The sequence below is a fragment of the Cervus canadensis genome, chromosome 18 (assembly GCF_019320065.1).
Source record: "Cervus canadensis isolate Bull #8, Minnesota chromosome 18, ASM1932006v1, whole genome shotgun sequence".
Taxonomy (NCBI): Eukaryota; Metazoa; Chordata; class Mammalia; order Artiodactyla; family Cervidae; genus Cervus; species Cervus canadensis.
In genome coordinates this window covers 48,675,395-48,694,521 of record NC_057403.1, presented here as the reverse complement: position 1 = coordinate 48,694,521, position 19,127 = coordinate 48,675,395, and the positions used below count along the sequence as shown (strand labels likewise).

Sequence of the window (19,127 nt, the reverse complement as noted above, 5' to 3'; positions counted from 1 at the left end):
CCAGTTCACATGTGACCGGAGATAAGGGGCTTGGCCTGGGCGAAGCTCAGTTTCCTTACTCACTCAGCAGGCTTAAATGCCTACTGTGTTCCTCTAATGACAGCCTAACACTTACCCTATGCCAAGCACTATTCAAAGCAAGTATATATCAACTCACCTAAACCCCAAATCATCCTGATGAGGTCAGAACTATTACTGATGTATTTTACAGACCAGAGCTGGTTCTTCCTACTGAAGGGGAGACCCTGAACTAAACAGCCAAGCTCTCTGCCCTCCAGGGTACATTGCTGATCATTAAAGGAAGGATAATAAAAGAACTGACCTCATAAGTTATCTGAGGCTCACCTAATATATTAGCGTTGCCAGAACAGTACCTTGAATGGAGTGAGTGCTCAGTCAACTGAGCTATTATCAGATAATAAAATCAAGGCAACCATACTGCTTTTATCTTACAAAGGTCTCATGTAGAGTAAAGGTGGCTACTGACGTGAAAGACGGAGAATTATCGGGAACACCTAGCAGTCAGAACTGGCATTGCCACAGCGGGGCCACAGCTGCCATCCCCACCGTTAAAGGAAGCACTCTAGAGAGGGGCCAGGGTGGTGGGAGGGGCAAAGGTGGATGACGGGGGCTTCTCATCCTCACAGGGTCTCTGCTCTTGATTCAGAAGAAGTCTGAGATCAACTCCCATTCTGGTGGGGCAAGGTAGCCTGTTTGTCAGCTCCGAAGGTCAGCTGAGCCCCAACTTCCTTCCCTTGGTAGGGAAGGCTCTGAGGCTGCAGGACCAGCTCCGGTGGCTTTGGGGAGGCAGGCTGGGGACCCCAGAACACCATGACAAAGGCAGCATCACAACAGAGCTGGGGTGCCCTCGGCTCCCGCTCACCTCCGTCATGTCTCCGAAGGGCAGGATCTCCAGGTCGTGGTTCAGGGAACAGCAGTGGAGCACCTGGAGATACCTGCGGAGGACAGGGAGCTAAGGGACAGGCGGCCGGCCGCAGGCCCTCCAGCCTTCTCGAGTTTGGGATGGAAGGTCCTGCAATCCATGCTGAAAAGTTGGGCCTTGATCCTGCAATTAATGGTAAATCACAGGAGGCGTTTTTTGTTTCCTTCACTTTTTTTTTTTTAAATCCAGCAGGGGCACTTGGTAAATGTTTGAACAGAACAAAAAGAAGGAAAGGTGAAGAGTGAGTCTCCCTCGCATCATTGACCCTCGGCTGCTTTCCTCTGAAGCAGTCACTAATAGAGTTTCCTCTGTATGTACTCAGAAATAATCTAGTGATGTATGTGTATGTGCTGTAGACATAGGTTTATATTGTTTTAATGGCACTGCAGTAATCCAGTTTAGGGTAGCAGCATGCACTGTTTAACCAGTGCGCTAATGCTGGACATTTGGGTTGTGGCTAGTTTTTGGCTATCCTGAATAATTCGATGCGAACATTCTTGTACACGGATCTTGGCATTCATGGGTGACGCTATATGCATTAACTATCTAGCAGTGAATTTTCAGAGTCAAAAGATAGTGTGTTTTTATTTTTGACAAACTGCTCTATGAGTCATGTCAGTCTGAAGGCCCAGCAATGACAGGATGAGACTGGGCTTTTAGGACGGCTGCCCTGGAGGAAGAGCACAGAGTTGAACAGTGTGGGAGAAGGCTGGAGACAGGGAGCCAAGAGCGGGGCAGTGGGCACCGTTCAAGCAGGAGGTCATAGACCAGAGCTGGCAGTGGAGGTGGAGAGGGGAAATATTATACCAGAGCTATTTAGGAGGCTGAGTCTTCCAGGGTTGCTGACCAATGAGATGTGGAAGGAGGAGGTGGTTCTCCGAGGAGGCAGGGTTGGGCTCCTGGGGTGCACAGTTCAGTGATGCCATTAAGCCTAATTGGGAATTTGGGAGGAAAAGCAGGTGGGGTGGGGGCTGGGCGCATTGGACCTGATGTTGAGGAGCTCACAGGACAACTGGCTGGAGATGGCTGTTTTATACACCCACGTATCTGTGCATTTCAGCAAGGTTACAACAGGCAGATTGCAAAATCAGGCAAAGAGTCAAAAGGGGCCAGAGTCCACCAGAGTTGGAAGCACAGCTGCAGCAATCAGAGCAGTTTTCCTGGCTCCTCCACTGACCAGACTTTGCTCATGATTTCCAAGCGCATGTCTCAAGCAGGTCCACCCAGGACTCCGGAGGGAGAGGCTGCAAAGGGCAAGGAGGGTGAGGGCCGAGGTGGGCGGCCCACCTGGCTGGGAATCCAAACTCCTTCCTCTACTGGTGCACATCACCCAGGTGTTTCAGCTCTTGACTTTTCCTTCTTAGGTCAGGAATTAATTAACACAAACAAAGTTTCAAAGGAACACTTTTGGAAGGGGAGGGTTATTTTGAGCCCAAGGAGCATAATAGTTAAGTTTGGGGGCACTAGTGGCAAAGGACCCGCCTGCCATTGCAGGAGGTGTGAGACACGGGTTCGATCCCTGGGTTGAGAAGACTCCCCGGAGAAGGGCACAGCAATCCATTCGTATTCTTGCCTGGAGAATCCCATGGACAGAGGAGCCTGGTGGGCTACAGTCCATAGGGTCACACAGAGTAGGACACGACTGAAGCGACTTAGTGTGAAGTTTCTGAAAGCAACTGGGTTCAGATTCTGACTCTACCATATCCTAGCAGCTCAACAACTTTGGGCAAATTATTCAGTCTCTTGGGGGCCTCAGCCGATTTGCTAGAAAATGGATATGATGAGAATCTTTCCTTCCCAGTGAGAAGGAAATACAGTGATGCATGTAAGTGAGTACATAGCAAGTCATTATTAGCAGCAAGAGGCCCCTCTCCAAACCAGCCCCACACCCCCACGCCCCGCCCTGCACCTCCCAGAAGCTCACCAGGCCTCGTCGTATTGGCTTCCCATGAGAATGTTCTCCCGGACACTCCCCTCGATGATCCAGGCCTGCTGGGGGACATAGGCCAGGCTTCCGTGCACCCCCACTGAACCCTCCAGCAAGTGCATCTGTGGCAGAGTGAGCCCAGCCTCAGGGCCGTGGCAGCCGGGGAACAGAGCCCCCTCAGCTCAGCAGCCACGGTGCCCAGGGCTCCACTGTGCTCCAGGGGCCTGCGGGCTCTCCTGTGTAAATGAACTCTTGGCAGGATCCTGCCAGGCCCACTGGTGAAGGCCCTGAGAACGTGGGCAGTAGTTGGGGAAAGCCAGATCTCTTCCTACTGTGACTGAAGGCAAGGTTCGCACTGAAGTCACTCATACTTTTTTCTCTTATTTCCCCAGCCCCAATCCCTAGCAAGCAGTGCCTCCCTGCTCTTTGCTATGAGATGGAAAGCTCCAGGCCACCTCTGTCCATCCCTGAGTATCACAGAGTTATTACTGATTTGTGGGTGGGATAACGTCATCATGGTTAGATGAGGAAATGCCTTTACTTTTTGGACATCGTGGTGAAGCATTAGTGGGGAAAGTGTCATAATCATTGTAATTTAAAATAGGTCTACCAAAAAATAAACAAATAATGGTTCTACAAAGTATATTTCTACATAGATGTGGCAAATATACAAATGCTATCAACTCCTGAATCTCAGCTGTGGGTATACGGATCTTTACCGTAGTGTTCTTTCTGCTTTTCTGCAGGGTAGATTTAAAAGCACACATTTAAAAAGAATCAAGGCCACAACCCTCTTGCCCATGACCCCAGCAGAGGACCTCATGATCCTATGCTTCTTTCTCTTCTTATCCTGTGCTCCCTACTTCTGAATTGAAGACAGGCTTTAATAAGAACTAAACGTTTAAATGACATCGTTTTGTTTTCCTTTATGGGAAGCTAAGTGATTGGTTCATTCGAAGCGACAAGCACCCGGCCATGTAGAAAGGTGGCCCTGAATGGAAGCTGCCGGGAAACGTAGCTGTGATGAGAAGCTAAGCTCTGACATCAGCTGGACTGGTGTCCTCCCTGGCTGCATCCCTCACCTTCTGGCAGCTGTGGGCAAGTCACCTCTCTCAGCCTCATTTACTCATCTGTAAACTGACCTCAATGTCTGTGCCTTCCTCGTGGAGTTGTTTTTGGGTTGGGGGCCAAGGGAGAAAATGGGAAGCTCTGAACACAAGGCCTGACATTCAAGTACCATTCAAACCACTTTTATTAAAAAAAAAAAAAATGGGGATTTTCCTGGTGGCCCAGTGGTTAAGAATCCCTTGCAATGCAAGGGACGTGGGTTCGATCCCTGGTCAGGGAACCAAGATTCTACATGCGTGGGAGCAACTAAACCCTCACACCATAACTAGAGAATCTGTGAGCCACAATGAAAGATTCCACTTAATGCAACAAAGACGCCTCGTGCGGTAACTAAGACACAACACAGTCAAATATATAAATGAATGAATGAATTTTTTTTTAAATGGAAGTTTTCTTCTCCTTAGTTGTAAGAAGTTGGGAAAAGAAGTTGTATCACCTGTGTTGCACACAAAAAAATGAGCCATCAGATGGATTTATTAAGAGAGAATTGCTATTGACAAGGTGACTACTTTCCTAGGAGGTGATGAGTTTGTCCATGTGCTTTCAGGAGGAGGAGCTAAGGAAGGAGGGATACCAGTTAGTTCTCCCAACGATGTGGGAAGGAGGACAATGGACAAAGTTGGGAGGGGGTAGGAGAGAAGCCCTAGGCCACAGTGAGGCTGAGGCTGAGTGTGGAAGGGCTGGAGAGATCCCCCGTGGGAAGGGGGCCATAGACACACACCAGGTGTTACGGCTGGTTTTGTTGTTCACTAGGAGGTGTGCAACATGACCTCAGTGTTTGGGGGGGAAGGGGTGGGTCTTGTTGGAAACTGAAAAAGTGGGCTAAGTCACATGCCTGCAGAGCTGCAGATGAAGCAGACCTCAAGAATGTCCCAAGGCAATGAGATTAGATGGTTCAGATTTCAAGGGCCTGATGCTGTCTCCTTAGGGACACGTGTCCCACTCTGAGTTTAGCTTCATGAGATGATTTGTGTTATCATATTAAGCATCGAGATGCCCTGTATCATCACCTTGGTAGCTGCTTGATTACAGCAAAGGGCGGGGAAAGCACAGAGAACAGATGAGGATAACTCTCCAGGTATCCTAAGAAGAGGTTCTCCCAGTTGGAAGGTGAAATGGAAGCACATTCATAACTCACCTCCCCCACGGCACATGCTCAACTGTTTTGAATTTGTAAAAATTCTATTGGCTTAGACCCCTTTGTGGGAAAGAAGTGGTGGTGTGACTTGCTGGGGGAACTGGAACCTGGGAGTTCCTGGCCCTCGGCGGGGCGGGGGTGCATGCATGGGCCACAAGACACTCACCTGCCCCAGGATGGCTGACAGCAGGCTGCTCTTGCCACTTCCCGTGTTGCCACAGACCCCTAGCATGGTGCCCTGCAAAGCCAAGGAGGACAGACAGGTGTGAGGACAGACAGGCGTTGGGACAGGTGACTTGCCCAGGACAGGTCTATTGTCTTTTATGCAAAATGACAAACAGAAAACAGCTACATGCACTCCAAGGCCCCTCAGACAAAGCTCAAGAGGAGCTGAGAGGCCAGTGTACACAGGTGGGATGGAGCAACCTCAGAGGAAGGAAACTGCATGAGGGTGGCAGAAAGGAATTAATGCATAGATGGTCCTGTCAGACACGAAACCCAAACTCCAGATCTACATCTATTCCACTCTATGATCCTGGGCAAGTCACTTAGACTCTCTATGCCTCAGTTTCCTCATCAGCCAGTTTGGCGTATATCCCTTCATTCATTCATTCATCCATCAAATAGTCATGTGCGTTTCTTCTGTGTACCAAGCACTGAAGAAAAGAACTCTCATTAAGTTTACAACTAGTGGGAAGAGAACAACCATGAAATAAATAACAAAACAAAGAAAACAGATGGTGGTAAGTGGTATAAATTAAATAAATTGGCTACCAGGACAGACAGCTGGAGGTTAAAGCAGTGTTAGATGGGCTGGCCAGGGAAGGCGTCATAAGAGCATGTGTCATTGCAGCTGAGACCTGAATGACAAGAAGGAGTGAGAGAGAAGACCTGAAGGTTTCACACCATGGGAACGTGAGGGGCAAAGGTCCTGAGACAGGAACAAGGCGACTGACAAAAAGCGGCGAGAGGGCTGCTGTGGAGGGAACGAATGAGAGACAAGGTTGGCGACATGGGCAGGTGCTCAGAGAAACCTGGACTCCCTCCTAAGCGCAGTGGAAAGTCACTGAAGGACTTAACCGGAAGAGTGGCTTGAATTGGTTTGTTTTAGAAGGCTCCCTCTGTCCACCATGTGGGATGGACTGTAAGAGGGCAAAAGGGGAAGCAGAGAGGCGACTGAGGAGGCTCTGAGAGGAGCTGGGCATGGCATACTGGTGGCTGGGGCGAGGGCCGTCGGGGGGGGCGGCTGTGGTGAGATGAGTCTGGTCCAGGAGAGATGCTGATGGAGAGCTTCCAGGCCTCGCTGATGGAGACTGGATGGGTGGGAGGAAAGGAAAGGAATCAAGTTTGATTTCTAGGACCTTAACCACTGGAAAGATGGTGATGCCACCTCCAGAGATGGAGAAGACCTGGAAAATGGGTCAGAGAGGGTGAAAACCAAGTTCTTTTTTGGTCTTGTTTGTTTGAAATATCTGCTAGGCATTGAACAGGAGGTAATAAACAGAGAGTTAAGTCTGGATCTCAGAGGAAACTTCAAGGCTAGAGATAATAACACCATAGAGGTGGAACCTAGAGCCGTGGGACTGCAGGTGACCACCAAGGGGGAAAATATAACACTAATATTAGATATTAATGTTTATTATTACTAGATGTCAATATTGATTACTATTAGATATTTGTATCTATTTTAGATATATCTATCAATAGATATAGATCAATGTCTATATTCTATATCTATGATTATTAGATATTAATATCTGTTATACTTTAACAGATATAAATAGATAATAGAGAAGAGATTTGGACAGAGCAACTGTTGCAAATATTAGTCAGAGAAGCAGCCAAGTGATGTCAGTTCACAGAATAACCAAATTGAAAGATACAGCACAGTGCTTGGCGCACACTAGGAATTTAATAAACGTTAGTTTAGTCTTCTTCCTTTATCCTTGGTCCCCCCAAAGACCAGTGAACATACAGCTTGCTATTCTAGGTCATGCTATTACAAAACAGTTTAGATGATCATCTGATCTACACTTAAGTGTGAAAGACTTCCTATTTGTCCTCCATGGAAATTTTCTCTCATCTCTTTGTCTTTCTATGGAAATGTTCTATTTTAAAGGGAGATCTTGGAGAGTGCAGTTTTTAGCCAAGGAAATGGCGGTGCGTGAGGCCAGTCTCCCAGTCTTGGGCCCTAAGCGTCTGGCCGACAGCCCGCCTGCATGGACCAGAGGAGGCTACCTTTGACAACACCAGGTTTATCTTATGCAACTCTGGGCCCCGGGTGTCCCCTTGGTCCTCTGGCTCAAGGCCACCCAGAGGTGGCTGAGCTCTGGTCATCCCCTCGGGAGTGTATCTGTTCTTCTCCAGCTCCAAGGCTCCATTGACGATCCCAGGGCAAGTCTTTCTCCATGACAATGTGGCCTCCTCTAAAACCACTGGTTTGCTGGGGTCTTCCAATGCCTTAACATATATGACAGGGCTCTCTTGGAGGAAAAATTTCTGTACCGGAAAAAAAAAACAAGGAAAGGAAGCGGGGAGGGATTTAGTTCTTTAGTCCAGTAGGAACACGTACCCGTTTTACTGGCTTGCCAACTGGTCTGATTTATGAACTTTTAATAAACCGAGAAGTCTGAAGAACCACCATCAATTAGAAGAGGCTAGTTTTTGCTGGTGAAAATTCCACATCAGGGTTTTCCAAGTCTCAGACTACTGAACCGTTCTTTCACATCTGTATCCTTCCTGTACAAGGAGTTCTTTTCCATTTTAATTTACATTAACTAGTGGCATAACCTACATTAGCCTTGTCGTAAGTGGTAAGAGCTGTTGAAACATAATACTGATATGTGGTTTTTCTCATTAACTTTCATTTCTAAGTATTAAAAGTAAAAAGGTGTGTCCAGGCACGACTCTGCGCAAAATGCTGTTTGGGTCATATATTTCAAAATGTATTGGCAGGTCACTTTTCTCCACACCTCCGTCTCACTGTCTGCAAGAAATAGGAGTTGAACTGCAAGAATTCTAGCACCAAAAAAAGGTGGGTGGGAAGTATGATCTCACTGATCAAATTACATTTGCATTTCTCCACCGGGACATACTCAGAAAGAGATCTAGAAAGACACTTGCGGATGTTTTGGACAATTGATTTTATCTCTCGGTAGTAAATGCTGAGCAATCTTTATTCTCTGTATCTTTTTGCCTTGTCTGAACCTTTGCAATGAGTATATAGCATTTCACAAAAACACAACAAAAAGCTATTTTCAGAAGAATAAAAGAAATAATGCCACATGTAGCAATATGGATGGACCTAGAGATTATCATACTAAGTGAAATAAATTCAGAATCTAAAAAAAAAAGATACAAATGAATTTTATTTACAAAACAGAAACAGACTCACAGACTTGGAAAACAGATGTATCGTCACCAAAGGAGAAAGGTAGAGGGAGGGATAAATTAGGAGTTTGGAATTAACACATACATACTACTCTATTTAAAATAGATAATCAACAAGGACTTATTGTATAGCGCAGGGAACTCTACTCAATATTCTGTAATAACCTATACAGGAAAATAATTTGAAAAAGAATGTGTGTGTGTGTGTGTGTGTGTGTGTGTGTGTATATATATATACATATATATATATATATATATATATATCACTTTGCTGTATCCATGAAACCAATACAACATTGTAAATCAACTATACTCTAACATAAAATAAAATTTAGAAAAAGAGAGGTAGTTTGTTTATTTTTTAAAATTGAACCCCGGGTACATTGAAATGAATTAACTATAATATTAGGGTCAAGGTATATAGTCATCAGCAGGAGCTGCATGGCCCACTTTATTTCATTAGCTAGTTGGGCATTTACTTGTTTAGCAATTTTTTAATAACATACTGAATATCTGTGAGCCCACCAGCGGACCCAGGAGCCATGACTTTTACCGATCAGTGGGGTCCTTCCCCATCTCATCCCCCTCTTGGTGGGACAAAGCAACCCCCTCTTTCCAAGCCCTCCCCTTGGGCAACCACTATTCCCAGATTTGTGGTTTTCATTCCCTTGCTTAAAAAAACAAAAAAGGAGTACACTGCCTTAATGTATCAGTGTAACAAGCATGCATCTGGACACAAATCGACGCCAACAAACTGGGTTCTGGGGTGACCCCCAAGCAAATTCTCAATCTGTAACCTTAGTGATGCCATTCAGTGACTTTTCACTCCTTTTTTTTTTTTTTTTAAATAACCAGTGCAAAGGAAAACGTGGTCTGGAGTGCTGCCCACCGCGGGGCCTTGTCCAGAGCCCCAGTGTGCAGCCTTGGCAGGACCCAGCACCAGCTGGCCTACCTGTGGCCACTGCATGGAGGCAGCCTTCCTGAGGGCCTGCAGCCTTCTTCTCCCTGCCCCACCCCCAAGGTGACTCCTCAGTACAGCCCTGAGGGGAACAGAGGAGAAGGAAACAATCTGGCCTTAGAGATCTCTCCTGCCCCTTGCAGCCTGAGGATCTCAAAGACAAATACCCATGCATCAGATGGAAAACACAGGTGACTGAAAAGAGGTCTGGAAGTGAAGGGACTTGGAGGGTTAGTACCTGTCCAGCATAATAGCCCCAGCCCCTTGAGGCCTTGAGGAAGTACAGCCCAGGGTCTGAGATCTTTGCCCTCTTGCTGGTGTTCAGTCGCTCAGTCGTGTCTAACTCTTTGCCACCCCATGGACTGCAGCACTCCAGGCTTCCCTGTCCTTCACCATCTCCTGGAATTCGCTCAAACTCATGTTCATTGAGTCAGTGACGCCATCCAACTGTCTCAACCCTAACCCTAACCCTGTCGTCCCCTTCTCCTCCTGCCCTCAGTCTTTCCCAGCATCACAGTCTTTGCCAATGAGCTGGCTCTTCACATCAGGTAGATAAAGTACTGGAGCTTCAGCTTCAGCATCAGTCCTTCTAATGAATATTCAGGGTTGATTTCCTTTAGGATTCACTGGTTTGATCTCCTTGCAGTCCAAGGGATTCTCAAGAGTCTTCTCCAACACCACAGCTCAAAAGCATCAGTTCTTCAGCGCTCAGCCTTCTTTGTGTCCAGTTCTCACATTCGTACATGGCTACTGGAAAAACCGTAGCTTTGCCCTGACCCTCCCCTTCCAGCCTCCTCCTCTCCTCCTGCATCCATCCCACCCCCTTCCCTTCCCTGTAGCTGTCTCCTTGGTCATCCCTTCTGCCAGCATCCCTACCCACCTTTCTGAGCCCAGGCTGTAGCCTCCTCATCTCCTGCAGGTAGAAACAGGCATGGAAGGGGAGGGCAGAAGAACTAGGGCAGGAGAACTCCTCCAGAGAGGAGGAGGAGGCAGTAGAGGCCCCAACAACTGAAGCTGAGAAGTTAGGGAGCTCCTCAGGCTGTTGATAAGTCAAGAACTGGTGTTACTCAGACAAGCCAAGTTCGTTCCAGCCTCAGGGCTTTTGTACTTGCTGTCCTCTCTGCTTCGTCATTATCACTCAACTCAAACCTCTCCTTGGGAGGGATACGTCCCTGACCACTGTGGCCCCAGCCTTCCCCAGCATGCACTCCAGAACATCACTCTGCTTTATTGGCACCACAGCCCTTCACATGAGCTAATGTTATCTTCTCTGATGGTTAATTCACTTGCACATCACCTGTTTCCAATACTAGATTACATTACAGGAAAGACCTGACTCCATATGGGATCTGCTTTTTTTACTGTAACCTTTCACTTCACATTGCTTTTATCCACTAAAAGGATACTGCTTGTACATAATGGCCTGCCTCAGGGAACCCTGCCCTTCTGCTGGAATGTTAAACCAGAATGCCTTTGTTCAGGACCCCGTCCACTTGTGGATGGCTACAGGAAGGAAAAAATTAACACATCTTCTCCGCAAGGCTAGCCATGCCAGGAGATATTTGTAAAGCCAATGGTCCTTTTTACTTCCTCACCTCCCCCATCTCTGTTCTATAAAAGAACCTGGCATCCAGACCCCAATAGGATGGTTATTTTGAGACATTATTCTGACATCTTCTCAGTCTCCCAACTTTCCAAGTAAAGTTGTATCCCTTGCCTCAACACCTCGTCACTTGATTAATTGACCTGTCATATGGTGAGTGGAGTGAGCCTGGACTCGGTAACAATTATAACCCTCTGAGAGCAGGAACCATACTGGTCGTCCTCACTGTGGTGTTCTCCTTGCCTAGTGTTCATTAATTTTTTTTTTTCTTTTTTCCTTTAAGCCATATTGTGTGACTTGTAGGATCTAAGTTCCCTGCCAGGGATTGACTCAGAGCAACAGCAGTGAAAGTGTAGAGTCTTAACCACTGGACTGCCAGGAAACTTCTTGGCAATTTTTTTTTTAATAAATGTATGAGTGAATGGATGATATAGATTGGGGACTGCACACATTTAAGAGACAGGACTATAAAATGCTTTTAGAAATTGGTTTAGAGTTTTTCTTCGATGCCTACAGGGACACGACCAGAAATGTAAAGAAGTGAAGTAAACCACTGCCGAGATGATGGATGGAAAGTAAGGCCCAGGCCTGGAGGTGTGCTATGGCATGGTGGAGGCTGCAAACTCCACCTGAATTCCCTGACTAAATGAGGGGCAGCTATCACCTCAGCTAGAGCTGCTGTGGCCACAGAATAATGTGGGTCCGCTATTGCCAGATCTTCCGATTATTCAAGAAAATCCAGAAGTCTGAGTTTTTAATATACAATTTCCGGTTTTTTAAATGCCAGCAAAAGATACAATTTTTAAAAAACCAAAACCATCGTGGTAACTCTACCCACACCTGAGCAGGGTCTGCAGGTCACCTGTCTGAGATGTGGTTTGGATCTATGTCCTAGAACATCCCTGGGGCCTGGGAAACTAGCCTGACTCATCTGTCTTCCCAGCCCCACACCAGCCCAGGGAACAGGAGGTCACTGAGTTAGATGGTCCCTCTCCATCTTGGCTGGACTCTGCCTGGCCTGGGGTCACACTCAGGAGGAACGTCATGGGGCTGAAGGCAAATGAGAACATGGAGTAACGGGTTGTATGGTCAGACCTCTGACCACTCACCTTGAACCTGTCCGCGGCAGACCTGGCGTTTGTGAGGCCTTTGACGGCAAAGGGTGCTAAGAACACTGACAGCTTCATGGGACTCAAGGTGGCCACAGTGGTGAAGGCCTGGATGAGGCAGAGAGGAGGTGGTGAGTGTCTCAACCCTGTCCTGCTCCCCCATCCCAAGACCCCATCCCGGAGCCTCAAGCTGCAAAGCCAGACCTGCAGCTTCCAGCAAGCAGGTCCTTCATGTGGTATTTCGGGAAGACGAGGAAAAGCGGGAAAGAGCATTCATCTTAAAGTCACTGAGTGAAGGCCTGGCTGCATTTATAGCTTAGCTACTGGATAATTCCTTAACTCAGACAAGTCACTCCCACCACAGTTTCCCCATTGGCAAAATGCCCCAAACCCTAACGGTGGTACAGGAATAGTTGGGAAGCACTGAAAAATTACCCGGACAGCTACCAGTGACATAGCTTTGAACTATTACTGTTGTTAAAAGGGATTAATCTCCAAAATATACAAACAGCTCATGCAGCTCAATAAAAGAAAAAAAATCAAAAAATAGGCAGAAGATCTAAACAGACATTTCTCCAAAGAACACAGATAGATGACCAAAAAAAAAAAAAAAAGAAAAGAAAAGATGTTCAACACCATTAATTATTAGAGAAATGCACATCAAAACTACAATGAGGTATCACCTCACACTGGTCACAGTGGCCATAATCAAAAAATCTACAAACAATAAATGCTGGAGAGGGTGTGGAGAAGAGGGAACCCTCTTGCAGTGTTGGTTGGAAACACAATTTATACAGCCACCATGGAGAAAAGCATGGAGATGCCTTAAAAAAAACTAAGAATAAAACTACCATATGACCCAGCAATCCTACTACTAGGCACATACCCTGAGGAAACCAAAATTGAAAAAGACATATGTAACCCAATGTTCATTGCAGCTGTATTTATAATAGCTAGGACATGGAAGCAACCTAGATGTCCATGAACAGATGAATGGATAAAGAAGCTGTGGTCCATATTTACAATGGAATGTTACTTAGCCGTGAAAAAAAAAAAACAACACATTTGAGAGTCAGTCCTAATGAGGTGAATGAACCTAGAACCTAGTATACAGAGTGAAGTGAGTCAGAAAGAGAAAAACAGTTATGGTATACTAATGCATATATATGGAATCTAGAAAGATGGTACTGATGAACCTGTTTGCAGAGCAACAGTAGAGATACAACGAGAACAGACTTACAGACAGATGGAGAGGGAAGAAGGAGAGGGTGGGAGGTATGGAGAGAGTAACATGGAAACATACATTACCAAATGCAAAATAGATAGCCAATGAAAATTTGTTGTATGACTCAGGGAACTCAAACTGGGACTCTGTAACAACCTAGAGGGGTGGGATAGGGAGGGAGGTTGGAGGGATGTTCAAGTGAGAAGGGACATGGATAAACCTATGGCTGATTCATGTTGATGTTTGGTAGAAACAAATGTAATACTGTAAAGCAATTATCCTTCAATTAAAAATAAATAAATCAAATTCTATAAATAATAATGCTGAGAGGATGTAGAGAAAAGGGAATCCTCCTACACTGTTGGTGGGAATGCAAATTGGTACAACCATTATGGAGAACAATATGGAGGTCCCTTAAATACACACACACACACACACACACACACACACACACATATATACATATATATATATAAAACTACCATGTTACCCAGCAATCCTACTCTTGGGCGTATATTCAGAGAAAACCATAATTTGAAAAGATATGTAGACCACAATGTTCATGGAAGCACTATTCACAATAGCCAAGACATGGAAGGAACCCAAATGTCCAATGACAGAGGAATAAAGAAGATGTGGTACATACATTCAATGGAATATGATTCAGTCATAAAACAGAATGAAATAAGGCCATTAGCAGCAACATGGATGAATCTAGAGATTATCATACTCAGTGAAGTAAGTCAGACAGAGGAAGACAAACAGCATATGACATCATTTATATGTAGAATCTAAGTTAAAATGATACAGATGTACTTGTTCACAAAACAGAAACAGACTCACTGATCTCAAAATTAAACTTACGGTTTTCAAAGGGGAAACATGGGGGGAAGAGATAAATTAGGAAATCGGGATTAACAAGTACACACTACTATATATAAAATAGATAACTAACAAGGACCAACTATATAGCACAGGGAACTCTATTCAATGTTCTGTAATGAGCTATATAGGGAAAAAATCTGAAAAAGAATTGATACATCTGTTTCACTTTGCTAACACAACATTGTAAATGAGCTACAATCCAATAAAAATTTAGGGAAAAAAACAACTCCCTAAGCATCAATCTTAATCCATGCCTCACCTCACCCTGTCAGTAGACTTTTCCTGACTGTAGCAAACCACCCTTGGTTCTCAGGATCCCAGAGAATGACCTCCTGGAGGTACCTTGGGAACCTTCCAATTCATGTGGCTCATGCCCCGTCTCTACCTCTTCTTGGTCCAGATTAACCTCCACTCCAACAGAGCTTTAGTCTAACCTTTAGTCTAACCTGGGGTGGTGTAAGTGCAGAGTAACCTTAAAGTTCCACTGAGCATTCTCCTTACACAGTCTTCCTGCCACCCAATGACTCGCTGGGGTGTTCCTTGGTGTGTGCCGGGCTAGCAGGGGTGACTGCCGTCTGGGGCACCAACAAGCCCTTGGCGCAGACTGTCAAATGCTACCTCTCTTATGTCAGGTGCAATCTCCTGGGCTTTCTGGTTGGATTCTAACCTCTCTAAGAGCTGTTTTGTTGTTGTTTAGTCACTAAGTCATGTCCAACTCTTTGCGACCCCATGGACTGTAGCCTGCCAGGCTCCTGTGTCCATGGGACTCTCCAGGCAAGAATACTGGAGTGGGTTGCCATTTCCCTCTCCAGGGGATCCTCCCAACCCAGGGATCAAACCCATGGATTCTTTACCACTGAGCACCTGGGAAGCCTCTAAAGCAGCCCTCTGTCTTATTCTCAAATAATCAAATTCCTAACCTTGAAAGGCAGCTGCTGCTCCCCAAGACCAGCGTCAGACCACAAAAGAAAAGACAGAAGAAGCCAGACCTCTGCATTTAAAATGCATTTTCAGGGCTCTATCTTGAGATCAGAGGAGCTCCCCGCTTCAGGATTTTCAACCTCAGCACTGTCTGGGTTTTAACTACACATTTCACCTCCACTGTACCCCCAGATGATGGCCATTCCCCACCCCACCCCTGCCCCCACAGCTGCTATGCAGGGGATATCAGCTCCACGTATGGACTGAAATGGAAGAATGCTCAAGACCCTAACAGTCTGGAAAATCAAGATTCATTTGTATTATTCATTCACAAAACCTCTAGATCTTTCAAGGGGCATGGACTGGAAAAGGACACATGAGAAAACTCCCTATCAATATGAGGGAGCAAACAAAGTACCCCAGCACTTACTACTGAAGTTGTGAGTTTCAATCGTAAGCCTGTGTGGGTGAGGAACAGCAATACTACAGATAAGGAGGGGGCTAGGAACAAGATGGCTGTGCTCAGGCTCTGGACAAACCCACACTTCTCCAAGAGCTTTGTTTCCTTGTTTCTGAGATCTGGAAAATTCAAAAAGTCTGAAGTGAATCACAAGAACATTCTCCCAGGAGCATAGATCAAGCCCCAGAACATGAAAGAATCCCCAGAAAGTGAAAGGTTCAGTCCACCATGACACCCCAGGCTCAGAGCAGAAAGCCAGGTATCCTGTACCTTTAATGACTTTTGTAAATGGCTTCTCCCAGGAGTACATTTTAATCAACTTAATGCTGGTGAGAACTTCACTGGTCACGCGGATGCGCTGGTCACTGACCTCTGATGTATGATTCTGGGACTCCACAAGCTTTCTGGTCAGGAATATCTGCAGTGAGGATGCAGCAAGAGCATCTTTTATAGGGGCAGGAAAGTGCAGTCTGGCATTAGTGTGGCAACCGAGAGTACTTCCAAAGTCAGCTCTGCATGTGGACGGAATCCCTGGGTCTGATCCTGCACTCTCGGTTCCTGGTCCCCACAGAGGGTTTGGAAGCCTCTCTGGGCCATCATGCCTCAAGACACCTGCCCCACACATCCTGGGGGGCTTTCTCTCCTGGGTTCTCTTGGCTTAGGGTTTGGCTAACTAAACAGAAACATGACTCCTCTGCCTCCGGGAACCCAAAAACCTTCTACCAATTACATCACCTTTTTAAAAAGGTTTTATTCAAGTATAGTTGACTTATAGTACTGTATTAATTTCTCAGTACAGCAAAATGACTCAGTTATACATACATATATGTATAAATAATTTTCCATTATGGTTTGTCACGGGATACTGAATATGGTTCCCTGTGCAATGCAGAAGGACTACAATCACTTTTTGATTAGAGTACCTGAACTGACAAAGAAAAACACTCCATTTCAATAATTCAGAGCACACAAATTCAAGAGTCACTTCCTGTTTTGCCCATTTTTTTTTTCAGCTGCATCTTTGGCAGCAAATTTGCTTCCCTTCCTCCATTAAACTGTGCCAATGTTCTATGCTGTCAGCTCTATTATACCAGCACATTCTGGGTAAAAGAGAAGGAACCAAAATCTTACACAGAGGATAGCTACTGAGGAAAGTCCGTGAAGCAGATAACCGCTCACAGAAACCCATGAGGTGGACCTCACCCATCAGATTCACCTCTTATTAATATTTATGAGGCCCCAGCATGGTGGCCAGAGAACCATTTGAGGTAGGAATTGACACTGAATCTCCCTTGCAATAGAATGAGCAGTCAACAAGGGTCAGCCTTCCCACTCAGAGGCACCCCCAATTCCAGAGCCCTAGGAGTTCTGGGGAATGTCCAACATCAAATGGGTGGCAAAGAAAGACATTACCTGCAGCGGCAAAATCAGAAGATAGCACAGTGTGGCAATGAGCGCTGTGGGCCCGAGAATGAGGCAAGAGGTGATGGTGCAGCTTATCAGCAGTAAGCAGGTGAGCACGGCCAGGGGCCCATAGTACACTCCCTCGTACAGGTAGTTTATGTCGCTGGTGAAGAAGCTAATGGCCTGTAAGACAATAAGCCCGTGGACACAGGTGTCACCTCTCCAAGTTCCCGGAAGAGGCTGCAGGTACAAGTGACAGGTGGCTTTGCCATGCCTTCTATGGGCAGGCAAGCTTGAGAGGCATGGCGGTCGAGTGGATAGACCCACCAGGTTCACAAGTCTCATGTCACTAGCTGTGTGACTCTAGAAGACTGTCAATGAGAGAAATACCTGCACACATGAACTGCGTCCAGCGAAAGTTACATTTTTGTACTATTGCTACTGCTACTAATTAGCTACTACTATTGCTACTACTGGACTGCAAGGAGATCCAACCAGTCCATCCTAAAGGAGATCAGTCCTGGGTGTTCACTGGAAGGACTGATGCTGAAGCTGAAACTCCAATACTTTGGCCACCTCATGCGAAGAGGTGACTCACTGGAAAAGATCCTGATGCTGGGAGGGGTTGGGGGCAGAAGGAGAAGGGGATGACCGAGGATGAGATGGCTAGATGGACTTGATGGACCGACTCGATGGACCTGAGTTTGGGTAAACTCCAGGAGTTGGTGATGGACAGGGAGGCCTGGCGTGCTGCGATTCGTGGGGTCACAAAGAGTTGGACACGACTGAGCAACTGAACTGAACTGAACTGAATTGAATTGCTACTACTACTAATAGCCAGATTCCACAGAGTTGCTTCTAGTATTTTATTCTATTCTATTCCATTCATTCTGATAATGATGCCTGCATTTTTTGGCAGGAGTTGAGTCTTTTTCTCCTTCTCCTTTCCCTTTCTTGCTATAGACTCTTCTGCCCACTCCCTCCCTCCCCAACATATACTGCCTAGGGAATTGTAAAAAAGCTGACATTCCAAGTCACAAAATATTTAAGGAATCAATTCGTCAATGTCTTTTGGAATGACCAACCTGAATCCCTAAGAAGTGATTTTCTTTTCATTTTAACCCAATCTCCATCCAATGCCCAGAATGTGCCCCAGGCTGAGCCTTTAAAATTTTTTAGTGTTGGGTGAACATGACTTTGTACAGCCCGTTTGGAGGACAAGTTGACAGTATCTTTTAAAGACTAATAATTATACAAACCCCATGACTGTCACTTTCATTTCTCTGTTGAGAAACACTCTAATGTGCTGGAGGAAGCACACATTTAAGGATGTTGATTACAGTACTGCCTATAGCAACAAACCCAGAAACATCCTAAATGTCCATTGGTGGGGAAAGTTAAAGCACTCACTTAGGAAGTATTAGTTAATATTGGATCTTGGAGCACACTGTCAGTGTTGATGTCTCAGGCTTGTCGTTTATGGGACCACAGATGTGTGACTCAGTCACTCTGTGCCTCTGTTGCCTCATCAGTAAAACGGGAATAATATAACAACCTACTTTATAGTGTTGATGTGATAACTGAATGAGGTAGCACATATAAAATATTTTCACACATTGAGAAGGCTATAAGGCAGTGATAGAAATGGACAAAAGTGATCAAAAGGTAAAAGCTTCCAGTTATAAGATAAATAAGTCCTGGGAATGTAAGGTACAGCATGGTGACTATAGTTAACAAAACTGTATTGTAGACCTGGAAGTTGCCAAGAAAATAGATCTTAAAAATCCTCATCACAAGAAAAGTCTGTAACTGTGTGTGGTGCTGGTTGTTAACTAAACTTATTGTGGTGATCACTTTGCAATATATGCATACATCAAATTATTATGTGGTATGCGTGCATGCATGCTAAATCACTTTAGTCATGTCAGACTCTTTGTGACCCTATGGACTGTAGCCCACTAGGCTCCTCTGTTCATGGGGTTCTCCAGGCAAGAATACTGGAGTGGGTTGCCATGCCCTCTTCCAGGGGATCTTTC

The 19,127-nt window shown here is 45.7% G+C and overlaps 1 protein-coding gene across 3 annotated transcripts in view; it reads right to left on the bottom strand.

Annotated features, from left to right (window-relative positions):
* ABCC11 (ATP binding cassette subfamily C member 11) overlaps nt 1-19,127 on the bottom strand; it is an 81,402-nt gene that overhangs the window by 35,806 nt on the left and 26,469 nt on the right. Inside the window, exons 7-14 of one of the 3 annotated variants that reach the window (XM_043437802.1) lie at nt 17,101-17,274; nt 15,958-16,105; nt 15,658-15,806; nt 12,197-12,304; nt 7,375-7,635; nt 5,303-5,374; nt 2,868-2,992; nt 884-956 (exon numbers count right to left, since the gene is read on the bottom strand). In XM_043437802.1, the coding sequence (XP_043293737.1) occupies nt 884-956; nt 2,868-2,992; nt 5,303-5,374; nt 7,375-7,635; nt 12,197-12,304; nt 15,658-15,806; nt 15,958-16,105; nt 17,101-17,274 (1,110 nt within the window). The remainder of the gene's footprint in view (nt 1-883; nt 957-2,867; nt 2,993-5,302; nt 5,375-7,374; nt 7,636-12,196; nt 12,305-15,657; nt 15,807-15,957; nt 16,106-17,100; nt 17,275-19,127) is intronic. The other 2 variants (XM_043437803.1, XM_043437804.1) reach the window with 2 other exon arrangements.